Source organism: Hordeum vulgare, chromosome 4H, assembly GCF_904849725.1.
Source record: "Hordeum vulgare subsp. vulgare chromosome 4H, MorexV3_pseudomolecules_assembly, whole genome shotgun sequence".
Classification (NCBI taxonomy): domain Eukaryota; kingdom Viridiplantae; phylum Streptophyta; class Magnoliopsida; order Poales; family Poaceae; genus Hordeum; species Hordeum vulgare.
This window is the reverse complement of record NC_058521.1, coordinates 77,173,324-77,198,077: the sequence shown is the minus strand read 5'-3', so window position 1 is coordinate 77,198,077 and position 24,754 is coordinate 77,173,324. Positions and strand designations below refer to the sequence as shown.

The window sequence follows — 24,754 nt, the reverse complement described above, 5'->3', positions numbered from 1 at the left end:
GATCGGAATCGCTGCGAGTACGACTCCATCAACCGCATTCTAGCAACGCTTCCGCTTAGCGATCTTCAAAGGTATGAAGATGCTCTTACCCCTCTCTCGTTGCTGGTCTCTCCATTGGAAGATCTGAATATGAGTAGGAAAATTTTGAATTTATGCTACGTTACCCAACATATACCATGTTAACGCCTTATCCTTCAAAGATAAAGGAAAGACCTTCTTCTTGACCTCATCCTCGGGCAAACCTGCAAGCTTAAATAAACCACAAACTTCATCTACATAGATTAGATGCAAGTCTGGATGTGATGTTCCATCTCCTGTAAAGGATTAGGCAGCAGTTTCTCAAGCATACCCGAAGGAAATTCAAAGCAAATACTTTCAGTAGGTGCAGCAGGTTGAGGAGCAACTCCTTGTGCTTCCGTTCGAGGTGAAGATACCCCGAACAAGCCCCTCAAAGGATTAGTATCCATAGTGACAAGTGACAATAAATTTCAGCACACTATATGAATGTTTCCTTACCAAGTTCCACTTACCAAAAGCGCTTCACTCCCCGGCAACGGCGCCAGAAAAGAGTCTTGATGACCCACAAGTATAGGGGATCAATCTAGTCCTTTCGAACCCAACAAGGAGCAGAAGGATCTGACAAGTGGTTTTCAGCAAGGTAAAATCTGCAAGCACTGAAATTATCGATAACAAGTGATTGTGTGGTGAGATGATTCGTCGCAAGCAACAAGTAACAAAAGTAGCAACGGTGCAGCAAAGTGGCCCAATCCCTTTTGTAGCAAGGGACAAGCCTAGACAAAGTCTTCTAGGAGGAAAAACGCTCCCGGGGACACACGGAAATTTCTGTCATGCTAGTTTTCATCATGTTCATATGATTCGCGTTCGTTACTTTGATAGTTTGATATGTGGGTGGACCGACGCTTTGGTACCACCCTTACTTGGACAAGCATCCCACTTATGATTAACCCCTCTCGCAAGCATCCACAACTACGAAAGAAGAATTAAGACAAAGTCTAACCATAGCATTAAACTAGTGGATCCAAATCAGCCCCTTACGAAGCAACGCATAAACTAGGGTTTAAGCTTCTGTCACTCTAGCAACCCATCATCTACTTACTACTTCCCAATGCCTTCCTCTAGGCCCAAGTAATGGTGAAGTGTTATGTAGTCGACGTTCACATAACACCACTAGAAGAAAAACAACATACAACACATCAAAATACCGAACGAATACCAAATTCACATGACTATTATTAGCATGACTTATCCCATGTCCTCAGAAACAAAAGTAACTACTCACAAAGCATAATCATATTCATGACCAGAGAGATAATGAGTAGCATCAAGGATCTGAACGTAAACTCTTCCACCAAGTAATCCAACTAGCATCAACTACAAAGAGTAATCAACACTACTAGCAACCTTACAAGTACCAATCGGAGTCACGAGACGGAGATTGGTTACAAGTGATGAACTAGGGTTTGGAGATGAGATGGTGCTGATGAAGATGTTGATGGTGATGAGTCCCCTCCGATGAGAGGAGTGTTGGTGATGACGATGGCGACGATTTCCCCCTCCGGGAGGGAAGTTTCCCCGGCAGGATCGTCCTGCCAGAGCTCTAGATTGGTTCTGCTCAAGTTCCGCCTTGTGGCGGCGGCGAATCCACGAAAAAGCTCCTCCCTGATTTTTTTGGACGAAACCCTTCATATAGCAGAAGAGGGGGGCCAGTGGGCCAGCAGGCTGCCCACAAGCCCCCTAGGCGTGACCAGGGGGGTGGCCGCGCCTAGCAGGCTTGTGGCCACCTTCTGGCGCCCCTCTAGCGCTTCTTTGGCCCAGTATTTTTTATAAATCCGGAAAAAAATCCTCGTTGATTTTTACAACGTTTGGAGTTGCGCAGAATAGGTATCTCAAACTTGCTCCACTTTCAGGCCCGAATTCCAGCTGCCGGCATTCTCCCTCTTCATGTAAACCTTGCAAAATAAGAGAGAAAAGGCATAAGTATTGTACCGTGAAGTGAAATAACAGCCCAAGAAGCGATAAATATCAACATGAAAACATGATGCAAAATGGACGTATCACATACCATACACATGGAACCCATTTGTGCTGATGGCAACTCTAGGATGCCTTGGATCTTCGGATTTATCCTTATGTAATGCATCGAAGTGCCTCCACGCAAAACCATCTGAAGTGTGTACCAGCATCTTGTTCCCATCCGCATCTAGTTCGGTTCTTTTGCCCAATTTGTGCCATGTCATCTGTCCGGCAGTCTCTTCGACTATGAAAAGACGTTGAAGTCTTGGTACGATTGGCAGATACCGAAGAACACTAATGGGGATTTTGGTCTGATTATTCTCACCCATACCGTTGTCTACCACAATATACTTGGAAGAATTGCAAATGGGGCAATAGTTCAAGGCCGCATACTCAAGCCTAAATAAGGCACATCCATTCTCACATGCATGTATCTTCTCATAGGGCATCTTAAGTACACGGAGGATTTTCTCTGACTGGTACAAGTCTGCAGGCAGTACATGGCCTTTGGGTAGAAAGCGTCCAAATATCGTCATCATCGCGTCGTAGCATTATCTACCTAGGTTGAATTGAGCCCTCAGAGCCATTACTTGCGCGATGACGTCCAACTGACAAAGCTCAGTCTGCTCGTGGAGAAGATGTTTTGAAGACTCCAACATTTCACAGAAGGCCTTTGCAGATTCCTCCATCTCATCGTCTGAATCCCGAGCATCATCAAAGTCTTGCACCATGTCTTCGATCCCGGTCCCATGCTCGTTGGTGCGACGACGAATCACCTCAGCTATGGCACGTTGGTCAGACTCACCATGAAAAGTCTGCACCGTATAATTAGGCGTAAAACCCCACTTCTGCAGGTGTTTACCCATTTCAAACTCTTTCTGCTTTTTCTAGTTGTCGCAATTGGGACAGGGGCACCATGTTTTTTGCTGGCCATTTGCAAATGCGGCTCTCACAAACCCCCTGGTTTTTGTTAACCATTCATGGATCATGTCTTTCTGACTAGGGTGACTAGTGTACATCCAAGCACGATCACTCATGTTGCCTAGCTACCTATGGGCGCACAAGAAATAAATATATAATTCATCATTTATATTCATCCGCTAATCAAGTTTGTCAGTTTTATTACGTCCATGCGACCTACACGCTAATAGGTAAAGGTAGGTCCTAATCCCACCCGAGTATGTGTAGATTGGGTTCATTTTCCCATGCTCTGCTCGAGATGCGACGTAGAATTTCGGCAGCACCTCCCCGCTCTTCACCTGATACACGTCTCGGCAATAAGCAGAGAGGATGTGTACCCGGAGAACAACAGGGAGGCACTTACGAAATTCCATCGGATCCGGAGCACAACATATGGGAAAATGAACTCAATCTACACATACTCGGGCTGTCCATGGATAACGTTGGACAATTCGAAAATATGGTGGTTATAAATATGCAAATACATGCATATTTTTATATGTCGCCCTTTCGAACGGGAGACACATACTGGTCACGCATACTCATGCTTGAAGAAACCTATAGCTAGCAAGTTTCATCAGCACGAAGACCGGAACAGAGCAAATTAAGGGGGTAGGAGGAGAAGTCATTTGTGCTCACCAACAAACGTAGGGGCGGAGCTCGTCCAACGCACGTGGAGGTCGTCGAACAACTGCACATTGAAATTCCCCCGATCAACACAAATATGATGTTTGTATAATTAACATAATCGGAAAATATGTGACCTAACTCATAATTTACAAAACTATGACCCCATAGGCCTCTAGAAGGCCGAAAAGCACCTTCTCGTTCAACAATAGGTAGAAGAGGTGTCGGGGGTCGGGGCCTAGTGGCGTCGAGGGTCGGTGGTGTCGGGGGTCGGGGGTTAGTTGCGTCGGTGGTCAGGGGTCAGTGTCGTCGGGGGTCGAGGGTCACTATCATCAGGGGTTGGGGTCTTTTCGATCAACAAGAGGCCGAAGAGGTGTCGGGGGTTGGGGGTCAGTGGCGTCGGGGGTCGGGGGTCGAGGGTCAGTGGCGTCGGGGGTCGAGGGTCGCGGGTCGGGGGTCGAGGGTCAGTGGTGCCGGGAGTCGAGGGTCAGTGGCGTCGGGCGTCGGGGGTCGGGGGTCGGGGGTCGAGGGTTAGTGGCATCGGGGGTCGGGGGTCAGTGGCGTCGGGCGTCGGGGGTCGGGGGTTAGTGGAGTCGGGAGTCAGGAGTCGGGGGTCGGGGGTCAGTGGCGTCGGGCGTCGGGGGTCGGGAGTCGGGTGTCAGTGGCGTCGAGGGTTGGTGGCGTCGGGCATCGGGGGTCGTGGGCCGGGGGTCGGGGGTCGGGGTCCTCTTCTTTCTTCTTCTCCTCTCTTCTCTTTTTCTTCTTCTTCTTCTTCTTGGTCATCTTCTTCTTCTTATTATTCTTCTTCTTTTTTCTCCTCCTCCTCCCCCTCCTCTTCTTCTTCTTCTTCTTGTTCTTCTTCTTTCTTTTCTCTTTCTCCTCCTCTCCTCTTTCTTCTTCTTCTTCTTCTTCTTCTTCTTTTTTCTTCTAGTTTGTTATTCTCTTATTTTCTTCTAATTTTTTTCCTTTTCTATCTATTTTTTCTACCTAATAAACTAACTATCTAATTTAACATAAAAAACAAAAAAAACTAACTATCTAATTTAACAGAAAAAACAGAAAATAAACTAACTATCTAAATTAACTATCTAATTTAAAAGAAAAAACAGGAAATAAAGCCAAAAAGGAAAAAAAACTCACCTGCAGGGGCAATGGGCGGCGGGGGCAGTGGTTGTCGGGGCGGTGGTGGCCTGGCCAGTGTGGCGCAGGGGCCGGCAAGGGCGTTGGGTGGGGGCAGGGCGCGGGGAGGAGGGGCGTGGGGGGGTCGAGCCGGTGGTGGTGGAGGGCGAGCTCCGGCGGCGCGAGAGGAGGGGAGGGCAACTCCGGCGGCGCAGGGAGCAGGAGCGTGGGGAGGAGGGACGCGGGGAGGAGGGGAGGGCGAGCTCTGGCCGTGGGTGGCGGTGATGGGTCGGAGCAGCTTCGGTGGTGGTGGCGGCGCTGGGGTGGGCAGGGCGCGGGGAGCTCCGGTCGTGGGCGGCGGTGGTGGGTCGGAGTGGCCCAGGTGGTGGTGGCGGCGGCTCTGGGGTGGGCAGGGGGCGCGCGCGAGAGAGTGGAGGCTTTGTGTGTGTGAGAGAGAGGGGTGAGTGCCGTTACGGGAGCGGGGGTGGGGGCTGACTGACGTTAGGGTGGCGCCCCCTTTGCCGTCTGCAAAGGCTGGGAGGCACACAACAAATGGGTGGGTGGGGTGGGTGGGCTTCGGCCGTTAGGGTGGCGCCCCTTTGCTGTTAGCCTCTCCTTTGCTGCCCCCTTTGGCAAATATTTGCTGTTAGGTAGGCAAGGCTGACGGCAAACAACACCTTTGCCATCAGGGTGTTGTTTGCCGTCAGCTTTGTGCCAACTGACGGCAAAGATGATCTTTGCCATGTGTCAGCAGACGATAAAGACATGACAGATGGTAAATTTAGGATTCGAGTAGTGGATCATTTGTTCAACGATGCATATATTGTTATTGATTACTAAAACCATCTTAAAAAGCAATTGCGCTTTCAAAAAAAGATGTGAGGAAAACAAACAAATATTTGATTTTACAATTTATGTTTAAGGAATCTATCCGGTCGCAGCTTAAATTAATTCTTAAAACATGTTTTTCAACAACTGAAAACAGGGGTTTTTAAGTTGGCCATAGTGGGAGTAACATAACTAGTATCATAACCTTGAAATTAGCAAACACGCTGATATGACACATAATTAAAGAGGAGAGAGAGAGTTAAAATAACATAGATAGATACCGTATCATGTTAAATGCTATGCTACTATGTGTCATGCATGTCAATAAATGAGACCATCTATGTTATACTAGTTTATGATAGTATGCACTATAAAGATACTATTATATCATAATATCATATGCATGATACTACTATATGATACTCCCTCTGTACTTAAATAAGTGTAATTGGGGAAAACTAGTCTAGGTGACTACATACGGAGCAAAATGAGGGTATCTACACTCTAAAACATGTATATATACATCTGTATGTAGTCCCGCAATAACACCTCTAAAAAGACTTATATTTAGGAACATAGGTAGTAGTATGTACTATATGATAGAACTATGAGTAGCCTTAGGGTGTGTTTGGTTGGAGGGATAGGCTAGGGTGGTTGTGGGTATCCCCAACCAGGTGGCTGGGGATAGCTTTTTTTGTTTGGTTGTAAGGGTAGGGTTATCCTTTTTTTGTTTGGTTGGGAGGATGGATCCTCCCGCGCCGGTCGCCTCCCGTGCCGGCCGCCTTCCGCGACGGCCGCGCCGGCCGCCCCAGAGTGGTTGCCACCGCCCGCCCGTTTTTGGCTGTTGGCCACATCCTTTTTTTTAAATATTCCCAGCATCTGGTTGACTCTGTACCTCCCCGCCTCAGATCCAAACGCATAACAACCATAGAAAAAAATGGTTATCCCTGTCCCTGATAGGATATCCCTTCAACCAAACACACCCTTAGTTTCGCCTTTCAGGGATCTGATGTTGCGAGGACGAGGGTTCCCGAAACCTTGTTGGGCCGGTGCAATCAAGCGAACACCGCTGTCCACACAGACGCTGTCTGCCGGAAGTCCACGATGCCTACAGGCCTACAGTGGACCGGTCGACTACCGGCGGGCGGCGACAGGAGAGGCTCGCCCTTCTGAGAGAGAGAGAGAGGGAGAGATGGAGGCGAGCAGCAGCCGGAGCCGGAGCCAGGGCGGAGGTCTTACCTCGAAGCGGCGCAGCGGCGGCGGCGGCGGAGGCGGGTACGGGCTGACGGGGCAGTCGCTGAACGACGATACCCTCCGTTCCATCTTCTCCCGCCTCGACGACCACTTCGACCTCGCCCACTGCTCCGCCGTCTGCCAGTCATGGTCAGACCTGCTACGCGGATCATCTCACCTCCCCTTCCCTTCCCTTCCCTTTCCTGTGTCTCCTTCAGTTCATTTCCTGATTGCTGTCAGCAGTACGTTCGTTTTGTTCTACGCTCTCCTTATATTGTATACTCCCTCCGTCACAGTTTATAAGGCATGCGCGTGTACCTAGGTCGTCAATTTGACTTATATAAAATATATTGTTTAACATAAAAATTATATCATTAGAAAATAGAACATCTAAAGTTTCTAATGATATATTTTTTGTAATATATGCCTCTCATTAAGTTGGTCAAATTGACGACCTAGATACACGTGCCGGACTTATAAACTGAAACGGAGGAAGTACTAATATAACTGAACCTACTTCTCGATCTGTTAGCGGATTATTATTACCGGACTGATTTTATTAGCAGTATTGATAAATCATAGATGCACACTTCAATCCGCGAGATGGCAAAGATCTGAGAACCTAAACCAGGGAGCTACCAATTGCTGTGATGCAACTCTTGTGCTAGTCGTTGTATTTCAGTTTGGTATTTGTGCTGTTCATTTTTCATCCCACAATCCGGATGCATTTTTTTCTTGTGAAAGTTCCTAATTATGTAGCAATTTCTAGTGTTGATTACAGTGTGCATGTCTGATTTTATGCTTTGTTTAGGAATACGATTATCAACACGGCCCATCTGATGAGGGATCTATATTACAAGAGGAATCCACAGGCAAGAGGCTCGAGTTCTACTATTTCAGTGAAAAGTTATTTTGAGGCGCTGGCCATGAATGAGCATGCATCAACTCTTGCTAGAGGGTCTGCTGAAGTTCATCAGTGGATTGGTCATGATATAAGGTAGGCACCTGTTGTCTGGTATATGTCTTCTGAACATATGCCTCCGAGTGTTATAATGTACCGGCAAAAATAGTTACATTTGTCAACTCATAATATTTTTGTATAGTTTTAGGCTTTTAGCATGATCAGTCTTCTGTTTCTTATTTACCAAACAATGATTCAGTATCTATGTTTTCTCTTTCTTATTTCTTGCTGCAGGGCCACCTTGTGTCGTATGAAAAGCGGTTCAGTCTTAACTGGAATGGGAGATAAGGTGAATGTTGTATCATGTAGTGCTGTTCTTAATATTTTCATCAATGTTGTTTCAAATAAATATCTTCATCAATGTAAAATATCTAGTTACAAAATGTATTTGTGAGGTGTGGTATGTGGCCCTACAGTTGATGCAATGAGATGCAGATTGTCACATAAACATGATTGTGGAAATCATGCTTGCCTAAGTCCAAAATTGTAGATGATTAGCATAGTGCATGGCTGAAGATCTCGTAGTTCCCTTTGAATACTGTGTCACTTTTCTAGTTAGTATCATCTTGAATGCCTCATCGTTTTGACAATGGTTTTTGCCAGGTTCTTCGACTTTGGTCTGCTGAAAGTTGCAAATACATGAACGAGTACAATGTTCCAAATTCCAAAATGTTGGTTGACTTCGATTTTGATGAAAATAAGGTAATCAATGTTGGTGCACAGTTCTATTATTCACGTATCAGCAGCTGCATTCTTCGGGTTTCGAGAACAAACAAATCCAACATAGGATGTTTCGACTATTCTTTCACATACTTGTTGACATGGTTTTTCGGCCTTGCATAGCCAGCGCCATGAGGTGGCTGGACCCTTTTGTTTTGCTCTTACTTTTTGCGGGTGTGTTTTGCTCTTACTTACTCTTTTATAACTCCCTAGTCTTAGATGTAAAGGCAGAGACCTGTCTTTTAACCTAAAAAAACATACACGCATACTGATAGAAGACTGCAGCCTATATGGGATACCTCACCTATTTATAGGTCAAAACATGAACTGTACATTTTAAACATCTTATTTATATAGATATGAGCATCTGGTTGTGATGATGTTAGCAACATGGTTTGTTGTATCTTAATGTCAGGGGGAACTGCAAAACAGACCACCTGTACTGTAATCCATATGGACCATATCCAATGCTTGAAATCACTCATCATGTATATGTGAGTTTTGACCAAGAATTACAGGATACTTTTCCCAGCTGATTCTTATTGGAACATCTCTTTGTTAGCACAATGGTAGTCCATGTGGTCAAGCCCATCCCATTCATACATGAAAATGGTGGGCAAGGCTAAACGCAGAGATGATTGTGTCCTTGTTAGAGAAATCAGTGGGTGGTTATCTCTCCAATCAACGTTCCTCCCATTAGGATTGCAGAAGACATAGACGCGCTCAAATGTTCCGTTATACACTGTCAACGTAACTCTGAAATGGGCTGAATTGATGATTCTGGTTTTTGTCATCTATATTTTATTCATGAAGGTGGATTGAACCAAACTGTTATAGTTACAACTTTGCATGATCTTTTCGGTCACATGGAATCTTTATTTCAACAGAGTACAAACTTATTTCTTACCTATCCTAAAAGGATTTCAATCCTCTGTGCAGATTGTAGGTTTAACTAGCTCTCAGGTTTGCATATGGAAACGCAGTGGACCAAGAAGTATATTTCAATCTCGTGGAGACACATTCAATCATGGGTTATGCATGAGGTGAGGTGCCAGGTTTAGCTGTCTCGATATGACTTACTATTTTTTTTACTAGAAATGACAAGATTGATGTTGCCTGATACGAAAACAATATTGAATTGGCGTTTGAAGAATAAAGACTATATATCTTTTGTGATCTACCCTTACAGTGTAATTGTGCACTCTGGTGTCACTTGGGAGTTGGTAAAAAAATGGGCATAAAGATGCCCTTTTTTTGTGGTTGTATTTCTTGAATTCACTCTACCTTTGTTGCCAAAGATAAGGGAAAAAGAAAAATATTTCTATCCAGTCACCGCAAACTTATGATTTTTTTTCTTATTCTAACACAATTTAAGTTTCTGATCTGAAATTTGAATGGTGCCACAACACTTCATAAACTATATCACCATTTCCCCCCCAGAAGATTTCATATTGATTTGGTGCCCAAATTGAAGCCGAATTGCATCTGATACATCTCACGTGGAACCTTTTACTCTCTTTCAGTATGAAAGATGAGCTTAAGGTCCTCTCCTATTCTGGCTGGATGGGGCTGCTAACCCCTTTGCACAATTCTTTTGCATATAGCCTTGCAACATCTTTTTCTTCTCAATAAAATCTACTGTTGGGGCCTCCCCTACAGTTTCTTGTTCAAACTATTTTTATCATGCTGGAAAGCATTTATTAACAGTGAAGGAGTTTTATATAAGCTTGTGTATGCCCCACCATTATTTGAGAAATATTTGATTAACCTAGGCATTCTTGCTATTATTTTAAGTAGGGTTGATTTATATTCTCATTTCATTTGCTTCTGCAGTTATGCTGATCCAGAGGTTGTAATTGGTTGTGAGGATGGTAGAGCCTTTGTATATGACATGTACAGCAGGAGTTGCTCGAGCATTCATCGGTAAGCACATGGAATCAAGTAGTATATCATGTGAACGTAGTGCTTTCTGCAATTGTTGAATTCTTTCTTTCATTGTTATTTTGTGTGCACGAGCTTCACATTACTTCAGAGGAATTCTGTAACATCATATCCCCTTGTCTGCTAACTGTGCTAGGTATAGTTTATCGGTGTATATATTGCTATTGCAACATAGGTAAAAAAGCTTGGATCTTTTTCTAATATCATCAACGTATCACGAAAGAAAAATTATTACCATACTTAAGTGTGTAATCATCATTAGAGGTACACCCAATTTGATATGCTGCTTGTACTGATGCCTATTTCACATATGGTATACAGGCTTCACCCTTCCCCGGTGACATGCTTGGCAATAACAGATGACCAGCTGATCGTTGGTGGTTCTACATTTGGAAATGTAGCTATTGCAGATCAAACCTCAGGACAGAGGTTAGGTCTTCTAAAGTCAGCTTTTGCACCAACAGGTATGTTTTCAACTAATTCTCGGTTATTAGCATGATGAATTTTCAATTCCGGACAAGTGATGGGCATGGTGTTGGTTTCGAGTATGACTAAAAAAGCATTTAATGGTCTTTCTTCTGGCTAGTCCTTAGCTCGTAGTGCAGGTTAAGTTGAGAAGCTTCTAATATGCTTTGGGTCATTTGAGCTACCTCTGCTCCTCTTTTGCAATGTCTAGAAGTAGATAACATCTGAACTTTTCTAATCCTTGACACCAGTAGTAGTACAACATTTCTATTTTCCCATCACAACGTGCAGATATGTTACTTGATGTGTAGCTTTATGACTCAAGATATTAAGTTCTGTAACTGAAAAGCTCAAACATAGTGTTTTGCTCCGACCTGCTATACAACATCGCTAGCATTCCATAGGTTGGACCAGGCGAGAGCACCGTAGAACTGACTATTACACCCAAAACTAATGTGTTGCTCAAAATAAATGTTCATTTTTCTCCATTGACCTATTATTTAGTTGAACATTTTTTGTATTCCTCCCAGCAAAAGGAATCTGATGTTGAATGCTAAGTAGCAGATCGATTCAGCAATATAATGCTAGAAGTTCCTTTAATTTTGATTATATAAAGAATGAGACTAATCTCAGCTCAATAAATCGAACTGCATTTAGAACTTTCTGTCAGTTTTAGTTCTTGTTGGATCTTTTGAGGAAAAAAATAGTGAATACAAATTCATACAAATATGATTGTGTTGTGAATTTAATCACTATCAAACTAACTCGTTACATTATTTATCATTTCAGTGATAAGATGCTTGTCTTTCAGTGCAAATTCGCACTTAATATTCGCGGGCTCATCTTCTGGTTATGCACATTGCTGGGACTTAAGGTCAGTATTAGTAGTAGTAGTTGTTCTAATTTAGTACTGTACTAGAGGGGAACACACGCTGTGCTGGGTCACTAGATATAAAACATCGACATTGTCGAGGCATTTAAAATTTATCCTTATAAAAATCTTTATTGGGCTATAACGACACTCTAGCACGCTCCACACACATGATACAATTTATATTCGTTTTTTCTTTCTTAGAAAATTTTAGAAGGATGAGAAGCACAGCTCACCGGTTTTTCTGTGCTGTAATTTATGTAAATGCCGCTATAGCGTGCTCCAAGCTCATGTCATATGCTTATTTTCCTCTGGATTAATGCCAATGTTTTGGCTTTTTGGTTATACCTCAGCAAGCAGCAGGTACCCCCAAAAAAGAACATTTATGTGTGTTCCATACAGAGATGCATACTGACGTACTAACAGCAGTGTGCATATTCTCTTCTAGGGAAAAAGGAAAAAAAAACATAGAAACTGTGCCATGAGTCATGTATGAGTACAACTGTGATATTTTCTCTCACTAACTTGCCATTTTATCTGAAAAAAATCCAACGATGAAGTTTGCCCCACAAGCTATGTGCCACCTCTCTCCATTCAGACACTGAACTACATAAAAATGCCCCCTTCCTTTAGGACAAAGCTATGTTGATTAAGGCTTTGACAATCTTGCTAATAACTGAATCCCACAAAAGGGGAAATAGTCTCACCTCCATCTCACAGTAAAAAATGCAACTTAAATATCCAGTGCGAAAATGGTCAATCTAAGCATTAGTACAATGTAATTATCGGATCACAAAGACATTCTTGGTACCGGCCAGGTGGCATGATCCAAGAGAACCCAACATCTTCCCATATCTGCAAGGAAAGGATGTTTGATACAGAATATCTCATAGCTTCTGTTGACAGCTTGAGGATGAAACTTGGGCAACTCTAGCTCCAGTTCTTTTTCCTTGACACGCCACATGTAATTAACCTCCTCACCTCTATTTTCTGCAGCCAAACTTAGATATTGATTTCAATAGGACAACATAGTTCCCCACGTGGCCTCTGGCTTTCTAGCCGGACCATCCCATAACTACTTTCAAATTGACTTCTTCCATTAGTAAACTAAGCAAAAGGTTGCCCATGATACTTCACAAAATACTCCCGAGATTGCTATTTAGATTAGCTAAGCATCGAGTCTAAATACAAGTGCCACCGAAGGTGGAAACATTGGAAACCAAATCAACCAAGGACAAGAGCACATCAAAAGCAAAGCAAGACGAAACTAACCTTGTTGAGCCGCAAATTGTGATTGTGCCTCACATTAGCCTTTTTGCAGAGAAGCCTGCACACCATCCAGCTGCAGCCTCCATGCCCCCTCAATGAATTAAGCTAGAATGGAATTCTGCGTTCCGAAAACTATCATCTAACTGCAAGTTCAGTGGTACCACTTGAAGGGATTTTCTAGTTTCACAGACAAGTAGTATCATGGCTGGGAGCAAAGGAGCAAGGTAAGCCGAAATTATCCAAGAACAGATCGTCAGATCAAAACCCAATATCCGTATCCATAAAGCCCACCCGACGCATCAGACAGGGCACGGCACACACACATAGCCAACCAAATCGATCGAACTTGAAGCAAGTAAAAACAGTACAATAGGAGAATCAGGGGATACAGTACTTGCTTTCTTGTAGATGACGAGAAACACATGAAGGGGATACGGTACCTGCTTTCTTAGATGACGAGAAGCACATGAACCCCTCAGGCTGGACTTCCCTGGCTGACACCCCACCCCGCGCATCACTTCTCCTTTTCAGTTTTGTGGCTGTTCGTAAGGAGAGGGTGTGTTTGAACTTCACAGGAAATGGGACGACATGGAGGCTGCTGGAGCAGGCAATCCACGAGATAGCGCCACAAGGGCGTAATGGCATGTACGGCGGATGCTGCAGGTGTGGCGGGGGTGCTGAGCTGCTGGTGCGACACCAAAGCGAACGAACCGGAGAGGAGGAAATGGGTTCAGATTAGCCACTAGGAAATGCCAGTTTTAGGAGAATGGGTCTACACACAAGAACCAACGTGCAGCAGCTGCTTCATGGGCCCAAGAAAAGATGCGTCCATCTCTTCTTGCTGGCGAGCCCTCTCTGCCCAATCCTCTCTCGGCATCCCGCAACATCCTGCTCTCCGCCTGCACCAGTGCACCAGGCCTTATCCGGCCTTGCGTCAGTGTTGTCCCTGATGTCAACATCGGTGCGCCACCACTACTGCCTTGAAGCTTCGGTGCACCACTGCCTCTACAGCTCCAATCGCCAGTGGTCCACACCGTGTGCGTTGCCTCTGTCCCCATCATCTGTGGTATTCCCTGTGAAGTGCAACAGCCAGCACGATGGCAGGTGAGCCGACAGGATAAACGACGTGGAGTTCGAACAGAGTCCTAGCGTAGGGGTGGCGGTGCGACACAGCATGGCGCGGCGGCAGCAGCCAAGGTGGGAAGGAGGAGATGGGGATAGGGTTGGTGTGGTGCGTGGGAACAGAGGTGGTACAACGGGAAGCGAATTTGTATTTTGTACAGGCTCGAGAGTCACCCCTGTCACTGCCTCAAGGGTCCATCATCAGGCTGGACTTGGTAGCAGCCACAGGAAAGACTTAAGACCAAGTAATAAAAAGGCCACTCAGAGAATGGCTCCCGTCCCCCTCCCCCCCCCCTCCGCTGCCCTCACGGCGGCCGGAGCCCAGATCTCTCCTCCCAGCCCAAATCACCGCTCTCCCGCCGGCCACACCTCGGTCCTGCAGCTGCCGGTCTCCCCACCAGCCTGTCTCTCGTCAGTCTCACCCTGCCCGCGAGCAGACGTTGCAGCAGCTGGGATCTCTCTGCCGGATAGATCTCCGGGGTCGATTCAATGCCGGATCCCGCCGCCTGCAGGTGTATCTTCCCCTTTCCAGCCTCCGGCAGCGCTGCCCTCTGCAGCTGCCTGTGCCTCCCCCCTCCTCGGCCCAGATTGCGTTCCCTGCTCGTGGTGCCCGAGGGGTGGGAGACGCAGTCCTCGTCCGATGCGCCTCCTCGCCCGCAGCTGCAATCCGTTATTGTGGCTCCTGGATCCACACCTCGCGCCAGCGCCCAGTCCTTAATTGCCGACGATGCCCCTGCCGATTCGTCGATGGATTGGAACCTGGTGCGTTCCAGGAAGGAGAAGAGGGTGATGAAGGCTACCTCTTCCGGAGATCTGCATCGGCAACGACGCGCTCTGCCTTCTGACCCCGTGGCTCTGCAACAGCACCTAGCATTCAAAGCCAGATTCAATGGCCGCTGCTTCCGGTGCCTTTCAAAGCGCCATCGCCTAGCATCCTGCCGTGACCCCATCCGGTGCATCCGTTGCAAGGATTCAGGCCATCTTGCGCGCTCCTGCACCTCCAACCTCCATTCCCAGCTGCCACCTCCCACCCGTAGTCTCCCCCAGCATCCTCGCCCACCGCAGGTGAACTCGGCCGCCTGGCCCGCTCTGCCTGTGAGGCCCGCTCTGATGGAGTTCACACCTGGCCTTGCCTCCCGTCGGCCGGAGCGTTCATCCTGCATCGTGGTGAGCTCACCAGAGATGGAGGCCGATGCCTATCATCTGCGTCGCTCGGCGCTCACGGCCACTGCTCCTGACGCCAGGGTCGACCTCAACACTGCCCTCGTTGCCGTGGCGCTCGAGAAGGCGCTCGACATCCCACGCGACTCCATCCAAGTGGCCTCGGCGCACCCCGAAGATTACCTGATTCATTTCGCGGAGCCCTTCCAGCGTGATCTGGCCCTCGAGCGTGGCTACGTTGGTGTTGATGGCATCCGGCTGCAGCTCGAGCAGTGGGAACCGGCGCCGGCTGGCACCATTCGCAGCCTCCGGTTCTACTGCCGACTTGCCATTTCCGGGATCAAGTTCCATGCTTGGCGATTGGATGTGGTGAAGAAGCTTCTGGGTGGCTCTTGCATCGTCGACCGAATGGAGCGGCAGACCGAGCGCCTTCAGAATGTCACTGCCTTCTTCGTATGGGTATGGACGGAGAACCCAGACTACATCCCCAAGGCGGTTGATCTCACCATTGTTGAGCGTGCCGGGGACGGCCGCAACAGACACCAGCTGTCAGATGGTGTGCCGGCCGAGGAGGGACGGCAGGGACCAATGACTGGAGTTCTCATCCACCTAGTCCTGGCCAAGGACTACTCCCCTGTCGCCTCCGATTGCTCCACCACGCCAGAGTACCCGCGCATCTACACTACAATGTGCAGATTGGCACCATGGACGGGCGTGTTGTGCCACCTAGGCACCCTTCCGATGCTAGCTCCTCGCGCCTCCCTCGACGGCGGGATGATGATGATGCTGATGATGAAGGGCAGGGCCGGCAGCGTCGTCGCCGCGCCGGAAAGCGCCGCTCCCTCTGGCAGTCTGTCGTTGGGCAAGCCCAATGTCGCGACACTGCACGGTTCGACCCTGCGCTGCGTCGTGGTGGACGTCACGGGGAGCGCTGGGGGCGAGCGGCGGCTCGCCACCGGGCACCTAGCCGCTCCTCGGACAGGGATGGCAGATGGTGCACCTCCCCAAGCCCGCCACCAGCTCCGCGTCAGGCAGCATCTGCTTCCTCCTACACTGCGATCCCTGCTGGCTCTGTCTGTCGGCCTTCCTCTCGTCGCTCTGGGCATGACACTGAAGACTCCCACTCCATCGCGACGGTTATGGGTCATGGTTCCAGCGGCCAGGCTGCCGCAGCTGCAGGCAGTCCGGTTCGCTCCCCTGCTGCTGCCCAGCTCCCATCCTCAAGCCGGGCCGAACCGGCTGACAGACTCAGCCTGGAGCGCATCTCCTCCGGAGAACGTTGGAAGGGCGCAACTGCTACCTCCGCAGCTCTGTCGCCGTTAGAAGAAGTTCTGGTTGCTGCCTCTAACAACAGTTCTCAGCAGTTTTGTTTACCTATGAGGCCATCCTCTGAAGATGCCGGGCTGCACGGCAGCATGCTCTATTCTTTTGGGGGTCTGGGAATCTCTCCTCCAGCCAACAATCATCTGCTGCACCGTCTCAATGAAGAACAGTCCACAGCCATTCTGCCTGGGCCACCGTCGGCTTGTTTCAACCCTGCTGTTCATCTTCCTGGAAACGAGTGGGTCACTAATAGAAGCTTTGCAGCGACGGTCTCCTGGGATCGCCTCGCTGATTCAAGCTCGGCACAGCATGCCTTCTTCCACAGCGGAGGCCCAGATGCTTTGCCGCTCAACAGCTGGGAAGCGTTTGTGGCCAGGACACCGGCAATCGATTTCTCTGGCCTGCAAGGAGCTCCTCCTTTCATGCCATCTGAGGTTAACTTCGGACCTGGAGTTCAGCTGGAGCGGTCTGGCTCAGATAGAAACCAAATGCAAAATGTGGCCCAGGGCAGAGAGATTGTCAATGCAATCATCTCTCGCGTGGCCTCCCTGCCTTCAGAGAAGCAGCACTGGTTTATAGAGCGAGTGGCTGATCTACTCTCACCCTCACTGTTGGGAGCACCAGCGAAATCAGACTCAACACCGGGACAGGTCAGAAAGAAGCTGTTCGCCTCCATGACTAAGATGACCAAGAGCGCCAAAGCGCGCGCTGCCAGTTCATCTTTCATGGCCTCCAGGAAGTCACAAGCAAGATTCTGCGTCCGCCTTGGTCTGATAAAAGATATCAGCGAGTTTAACGAAGAAACCCTTAAGATGTATCTGAGCTTCTTCAAGAACCCAATGCCAGAACCACTGCTATCCAAGCTTGCGGAGGTAGCTGGGATTAACGCTCCGCCATGCATTAACCTCCCGGATGAAGACCTTCAGCTCATACTCGACGAGCTGAACGCAGAAACAAACTGATGAAGCAGATCAGCCTCCTGTGCTACCAATCTCTTATGGATTGTGCAGCCAACTCGATGAAGGGGCCCCCTGCTGCTGGATGGGCAGCACAGCCAGCGGCAGAGCATCATCCTATTTGCCTAACTGGCCACAGCAAGCCAGCTTCTTTCTTCTTAGCCTATTTGCTGTTTGCTCTTAGTCTATTTGCTGTTGGTGACGTCTGAGACTGAATTTGTAGTCGGATCTAGAGCCGCACGGATTGCGCCTGCTCCTTGTTTTCACGTGCCGGAGGCACCTGATAAACCCCTGTTATGTGTCCGAATAGCACTTATTTGTGTCACCATTTGTACTCACGCGCCGGCGGCGCCTGAATATTATCTCACTATTTCCATTGTTTCATCATCCTTGTGTTTGCCTCTCGTTAGGCTGTTTGTTACAACAGTTCTTTATGGATGATAGACTAGCTATTCTCTGCTGGAACGTGCGAGGACTAAATGACCGGGCTAGGCGGTTAGTTGTCAGGTCAATGGTTCAGCAATGCGGATGCTCCATCCTATGCTTGCAAGAATCAAAGCTACGCCTACTCTCCGATGAAGACAGACAGGAGATTGGAGGCCAGAAGCTACAGGGAGCAATTTCGCTGGCTGCAGATGGAACAAGGGGAGGCCTGATTCTACTGTGGGATACATCACAATATACTGCATCAGATATTGCAGTTAGAGATTTCTCCATCTATGCAACAATGGTACCACTTAATGGATGCCCATGGACAATCACCACTGTGTACGGACCGCACGTCGATGCTAGAAGGACTCTTTTTTTGAACGAATTGTGGCAGATTGCTGGTTCTGTACGCACCCCCTGGCTTGTGCTTGGAGATTTCAATCTCATCACCTCGGCAGCAGATAAGAACAACCCCAACTTAGATAGAAGATGGATGCTCAGATTTCGGCAGGCTCTGAACGCCTCCAGTCTGAAAGAAATTAGGTTGATCGGCAGGAAATATACTTGGTCAAACGAACAATCACCTCCAACGTTGGTAAGGTTAGACCGCGCGTTCTGTACCGTGGACTGGGAACTTAATTTCAGAAACACCAAGCTGCTGCCTCAGTCTTCCTCCATGTCGGACCACTGCCCACTTCTCCTTATCAACGAGGGAATGCTAAGAAAACAAAGGCGCTTTCAGTTTGAGCATTATTGGCAACACGTTCAAGGATTCCAGGAAGTGGTCGCGGCGGCCTGGAGCGGTGTACCTGTGCAGACAGACCCAATCTCCTCCTTCAACACCAAGCTCAGATCAGTTGCAAGGGCACTGTCGGTATGGAGCAAAGCCAGGATTGGGAACCTGCAGCTGCAATTGCTAGCAGCACAGGAGCTCATTCTCAGATTAGACTGTGCTCAGGATCAGCGCACCCTCACGGCTTACGAAAGCGCAACCAGGCTGATGCTTAAGTCACGATGTCTTGGATTGGCAGTTTTACTCAGAATAAAACAGCGGCAGCGTGTGAAGGTGTCCTGGTTAAGAGACAATATCTCCAGTTCAAAGATGCTATTCGTGAAGGCAAACTCGTGTGCTAGGAAGAACACAATTCATTCACTTTTAAACCCCCTTGGAGCGCTTCTGAGCGACCAACCAACCATTCTCAATGCGGTTGGCGAGCACTTCTCTGCAGTTCTGGGAACACCGCCTCAAATTTCAAAATCCTTTTGCTGGGACTTTCTTCAAATTACTCCCAAAAACCTACAGGATCTTGAGCATGGTTTCTCTCTTGAGGAGATAAAGGAAGCTATTTGGGACATGCCAACGGATAAAGCACCTGGCCCCGATGGCTTCCCAGGAGCGTTCTATCGCGCATGTTGGGAGATTATTAAGGAAGATCTGCTCGCTGTTTTCCAACGACTGTTTTCCTCAACACCAGATCATTTCATAAGGTCAATGATGCTTTGATTGTGCTGATACCCAAGAAGAAAGACCCTACACAGATCGGGGATTACAGACCAATCAGCCTGATCCACAGCCTAATGAAAATAATTACGAAAGTGCTCGCACGAAGGCTCGCGCCTCGGCTACCCTCTCTGATTTCAAAATGCCAGAGCGCATTCATGAGCGGACGCAGCATCCAGGAGAATTTACTCTATGTACAGAGCCTAGCAAAGCACTATCACCGGGCACGGCTACCTTCCGTCCTGCTAAAACTTGATTGGCAAAGGCTTTTGACACTGTTTCCTGGCCCTACATCTTAAGCTGTATGCAGGCGATGGGATTTGGACAGCGATGGTGTGCTTGGATCTCTATGATATTATCCTCCTCTTCTTCAATGGTCATGGTTAATGGTGTTCCCACTACAAGGATATGGCATAAATGTGGAGTTCGACAAGGAGACCCAATATCGCCTTTCCTATTTATCATTGCTATGGAGCCCCTACACCGGATTTTCGACATGACAACTACACATGGTCTCCTCTCCACCGCTTCGGGGACGGACAGCCACAATGAGAACATCACTGTACGCTGACGACCTGGCACTCTTTGTAAACCCGGTTCACGAGGACATGATCATGGTTGGATTGATCCTCCAGACTTTCCAGGAGGTAACTGGCCTCCGTACAAACTTTGCGAAGAGTGTTGCGTTGCCAATTCGTTGTGATGGCCTTAACCTACAACAAGTGTTGCTGCCACTGGGGATACCAATTGGAGTTTTTCCCTCAACCTACCTTGGGATGGCGCTTTCTATCAAGAAACTTCAGAAAATTCACTACCTCAACATCATGTCCAAATTTGACAACAGAATGGCGGGTTGGAAAGGCAAACTAATGTCCAAGGGAGATAGGCTAATCCTGGCAAAAGCGGTTCTTCAGTCCCTGCTTGTCTACATGCTCTCATCGCATAAACCTCCAAGATGGCTACTAAAATGGTTTGATCAGCGCACCAGAGCTTGGTTTTGGTGTGCCGAAGAAAAATGCACTGGAGGACAATGCAGAGTTAGATGGGATATCGTATGTCGCCCAAAACGACTTGGAGGTCTTGGACTTCATGACATGGAGAAGTTTGCTCGTGCACTGAGATTAAGATGGATATGGCTACGATGGACCGATGCCAACATCCCGACTGTTGGCACAGGAGGACCATGTGATGACAGAGACTTCGCCATATTTGCTGGGGCCACTAATGTAACCGTAGGCGATGGAAAAACAGCTCTTTTCTGGAAGGATGCTTGGCTACAGGGGATAGCACCAAGAGACATCGCACCAAATTTGTTTGCAGGCTCAACAAGGAAAGGCAGAACCGTCTATGATGCGCTCTTGAGAGATAATTGGATCAATGACCTCCAGCGCAACTGGCAGAATGATATGATTGATGAGCTTATTAACCTCTCCACTTTGCTGAATCAAACTCAGCTAAGCACGACGATCAGAGACTCAATCACTTGGAAGCTAACAACTGATGGTGCATACACTGCAAGATCTGCTTACCTTTTCCAATTTGAGGGTATGATCAACTACAATCTATACTCCTCGATCTGGCGGACTTGGGCGCCACCCAAATGCAAGATTTTCTTGTGGATGGCCATGCAAAGGAAGATCCTCACTGCAGACGTGTTACTTCTGAGAGGATGGGACAATAACTATTTTTGCCCTCTATGCATGCGATGCCTGGAGACAGCCACACATCTCCTCTCTGAGTGCTCTTGGTCGACAAAGATTTGGGTGCAAATGGCTGTCTATACAAACCGACCATCCTTGCAGCCTGCTTCCTGGGCGGCTGACCGACCATTAAGCGACTGGTTTGAGGCTCTAAGCAGTGCTGATTTGGACGCACGAAGGAAGAAAGGGACACGGGCCCTTGCAATACTGATCTGTTGGGAGCTATGGCTCGAGCGTAACCGTAGGATTTTCCAAAAGAAAGAGCTCCCAATAAACGCACTGCTCACACACATTAGAGATGAAGCTGCAGCTTGGAAGCTTGCTGGCTGTCCAATTGTTTTTTATCCTGGCTGAAAACATTTTTTGAGGCCACCCCCCACCCCCCCTTGTTGCCTTGCAAAGCGGGCAACAGTAGTCTTCTTTTTCTTTCTATTTTGATGCTCTTTGCTTAACAATTGTACCTTGGCCGTCGGCCCCTTTCTTCTTAATAGAATCGCAGCAGATCTCCTGCTGTCTTACTAAAAATAAAAATAAAAAGGCCACTCCAACAATCCAAATGGACGGCTCAGATAGCACGTAGCCTATATCGATCGAATGAAAATGCTTTGAGCGGGGAGTAAGGAGAGGACAGCACTTATGTCGGCCTTACAGCTTGGAGAGATAGATATCTTGACAGTTTAAATCCGTCGCTTATGTGCTGCCTCTAGAGATGCAAAACTTATCATGTACATTTACGTTTAGATCCGTCGCTTTAAGTATTGTTCTGTTGCTGCCGCACAAGAAATGAATACCTTATACTCCATCCATCCGTGTATATCTATTGGTATTCTGGATGTTGATATTTTTTCTATTATCCTTGTCAAACTTTAAAACAGTTTGATTTAAGACAAATCTGTGGGCCTTATGTACCCGGATGGAGGGAATATTTTTTCTGATCAACTATCCTGATTTCGCTCTCATTTTTTGAAGTTTGAGTAGAGTGAACAGAAATGTTGTATGAGCAGTGCATGGCCTCACCTAATTATTGAGTTTAATGGAAAAGTGTTCATTTGCATTTTTTTTTTGAACCGGGCAACCCCTTTTCCATTACTCACATAACGGAAATACAAAGTTCAGTTTTGAAAAAGGAAACCAGAAAAAGGGGTGCGAGTTCAGAGCATTCTTGGGAAACCTACACATAGACACTCATCATCGAGCAGCCTATCGTAGGGCAAAAACCCAAGAACACCCGTACCACGCACAGACCATCTACAAAGTTTTAGGAGAACTGCAAGTATATATTACACAGGTCATTGCCTGAAATCACTCCACGCAGGGAGGTCACCACCAAATCACTAAGAACCACCAGCTACATCCATCAACAACCATCCTCTAGGGCCGCACAGATCCTCAGCATGTTCGACGCGTTCCTCTTCAGCATCTTCGCCCCCCGCTCCATCGCCAGTTTGTCTTCCCCTGTTAGGAGTCCTGCCTAATATGTCAGGAATCCACAAGCAGAATAAACCACATCAAAAGGGGACCCCAACTTCTTCTCAAATGTCGCGCGATTGCGGCAGTTCCACAATGCCCAACAGATAGCAGCCAAACCACAAGTATAAAACCTGACACCATTAGGCATATAGGCAAAGCACCAAGCGTAAAATTGCCAAAGATTATCAGGACCATTACTAGTCCCAAGCATACACCCCATTGTTCTTCAAACCACTCTAGCCACAGGGCAAGAAAAACACAAGTGTTGTGAAGTCTCCCTTTCTGAACAAAATGTTCATTTGCATTAGTGTGTGGTTGATAACCTTTTTATGCTTCATGAACAACACTAATTTCAGTTGTAGGTATTGCTACTTGCTGAAAAACCTGTAATGATTTCTCATAAGATGCTAGTTTAGAATTCAGATTGCTTGAACATGGAAGATTATTTCCATGCAGAGAAAAGAAGGAAGTTGGAAGATTACACATTCTTGTAATGTGAAGAAGATTATCATGACTACCAGTTGATAATGTACTCCTTCTGTCCCAAAATAAGTGACTCAACTTTGTACTAGCTTTAGTATAAAATTAATACACAGTCAGAGTCACTTATTTTGGGACGGAGGGAGTAGTAAATTATCCTGTCAATGAATAATTTGTTTTTAGAGGTCAACTAGCAAACTGCTCATTTCTACATTCTTTTAATCAACTGCACTTTGTTCATAATTGTGGCGATCTGTAGTTGTTCAACGTCTTAAATTATCCATAATGTTTTATTATGCAAGTACGAAGTTGTTTGCAGTGTTAACAACTTAACTACCGGGCAGAATGTTGGCAACAGAAGCCATTGCTGATTTTTTTTCTAATGTCATGGTCCAGCAAATCATAACTGGATCTCATCATTTTTGTTACTTTTATCCTTGACCAGGACCCTGAGGCCTCTCTGGGAAACAAGAGTTAGCCCAAATGTCATCTACAGTGCACATCATTTGCCTGGTGACACTTCGACGCTGGTCGTTGGTGGTATTGATGGCGTCCTTCGCCTGATATGCCAGAGAACCGGCGATACTATTCGAAGCTTCATCATGGATGCAGGCTACCCAGCACAGTCCAGCTCCAGGCTGCAAGCTGAACAAAAGAATGTCCGCCCAGCGGAATCTGGCCCCAGACAGCAAGTCGAAAAGAAGCGAGTCCATGAAATCGCTCCGGATGCCCGGCTGGACAACATTCCTATGCACCTGCGCCCGCCAATCGCCGGCCTGTCAGTGGGCATGAAGAAAATCGTGACCACGCACGGTGAAAACTACATCCGCGTCTGGAAATTCCGCTCATAGAGTTCTTAGAATGGTCATCGGGAATTCAGAAGAACTTGCGCTGTTTCTAAACGAGACACTGTAAGTAAGCTTGTAACAGTACCCTGAAGATGTAGTGTTGGTGTTGACACGCTGTACCGCCAACGCCATTTGTATTGCCGTGGAAAATAATATTTATGTCGAATTTATGTTCTTTTTTCTCCGGAAGGAAAAGAGAATTATAGGAGTTACAATGTGTTCAGTTTTGTGTACTTGCCTTGCCTCCTCCGCCAATTTGCTCCCATCCGCGCTGTCAGCTACTTGATATTCTATCGTGCATATTTATGTAGAGAAACGATCTAAATTCTAGATCCGGCTGAATTCTCCGCGTCGTCCGGACGCCACGGGTCCTGGGCCACGCCACACATTCGTCCAGTCCCTTATCTCTAGCGTGAACGCGAGTGTGGACCGTTCCTTTTTTACTACCCAGTTCGAAGCCAGATCCCCTTTTTCTCTATCGCCTCCTATCTCCATCTCTCACACAGTGCCTGTCCACCACTTCGCCATTATCCTCATCGGAGCAAGCCGCTCCACATCTTCACCATCAGCCTTCGTCGGAGCAAGTTTCTGGTGATGGCCTTGCTGTTGCCGGTGAGCACCCGGCGTTGCAGAGCATATCGATGTAGCATCATCGTTGGGGCTGCGCGAGTGCTCGTTGTTGCGGAGAGGTTCATGCCCGGGGGGATTTTTGCTTGAAAGTGTTGGGTGCACCGTC

At 47.2% G+C, this 24,754-nt stretch overlaps 1 protein-coding gene across 1 annotated transcript; it reads left to right on the top strand.

Annotated features, from left to right (window-relative positions):
* The first annotated feature begins 6,574 nt into the window (after positions 1-6,574).
* LOC123447936 (F-box/WD-40 repeat-containing protein At3g52030) lies at positions 6,575-24,241 on the top strand. The gene is made up of 9 exons (XM_045124672.1): positions 6,575-6,951; positions 7,613-7,798; positions 7,997-8,051; positions 8,366-8,464; positions 9,422-9,525; positions 10,316-10,405; positions 10,745-10,887; positions 11,678-11,762; positions 23,616-24,241. The coding sequence occupies exons 1-9, from the start codon at positions 6,578-6,580 to the stop codon at positions 24,019-24,021; spliced, it is 1,542 nt and encodes a 513-aa protein (XP_044980607.1). The 5' UTR covers positions 6,575-6,577; the 3' UTR covers positions 24,022-24,241.
* The last annotated feature ends 513 nt before the right edge of the window (positions 24,242-24,754 follow it).

Bases quoted from the DNA above. Each gene is read 5' to 3' on its own strand.
- LOC123447936 (XM_045124672.1), top strand. From the start codon at position 6,578: ATGTTGCGAGGACGAGGGTTCCCGAAACCTTGTTGGGCCGGTGCAATC. The intron at 8,052-8,365 runs GTGAATGTTGTA...GGTTTTTGCCAG, and splicing joins TAACTGGAATGGGAGATAAG to GTTCTTCGACTTTGGTCTGC. The intron at 9,526-10,315 runs GTGAGGTGCCAG...TTGCTTCTGCAG, and splicing joins AATCATGGGTTATGCATGAG to TTATGCTGATCCAGAGGTTG.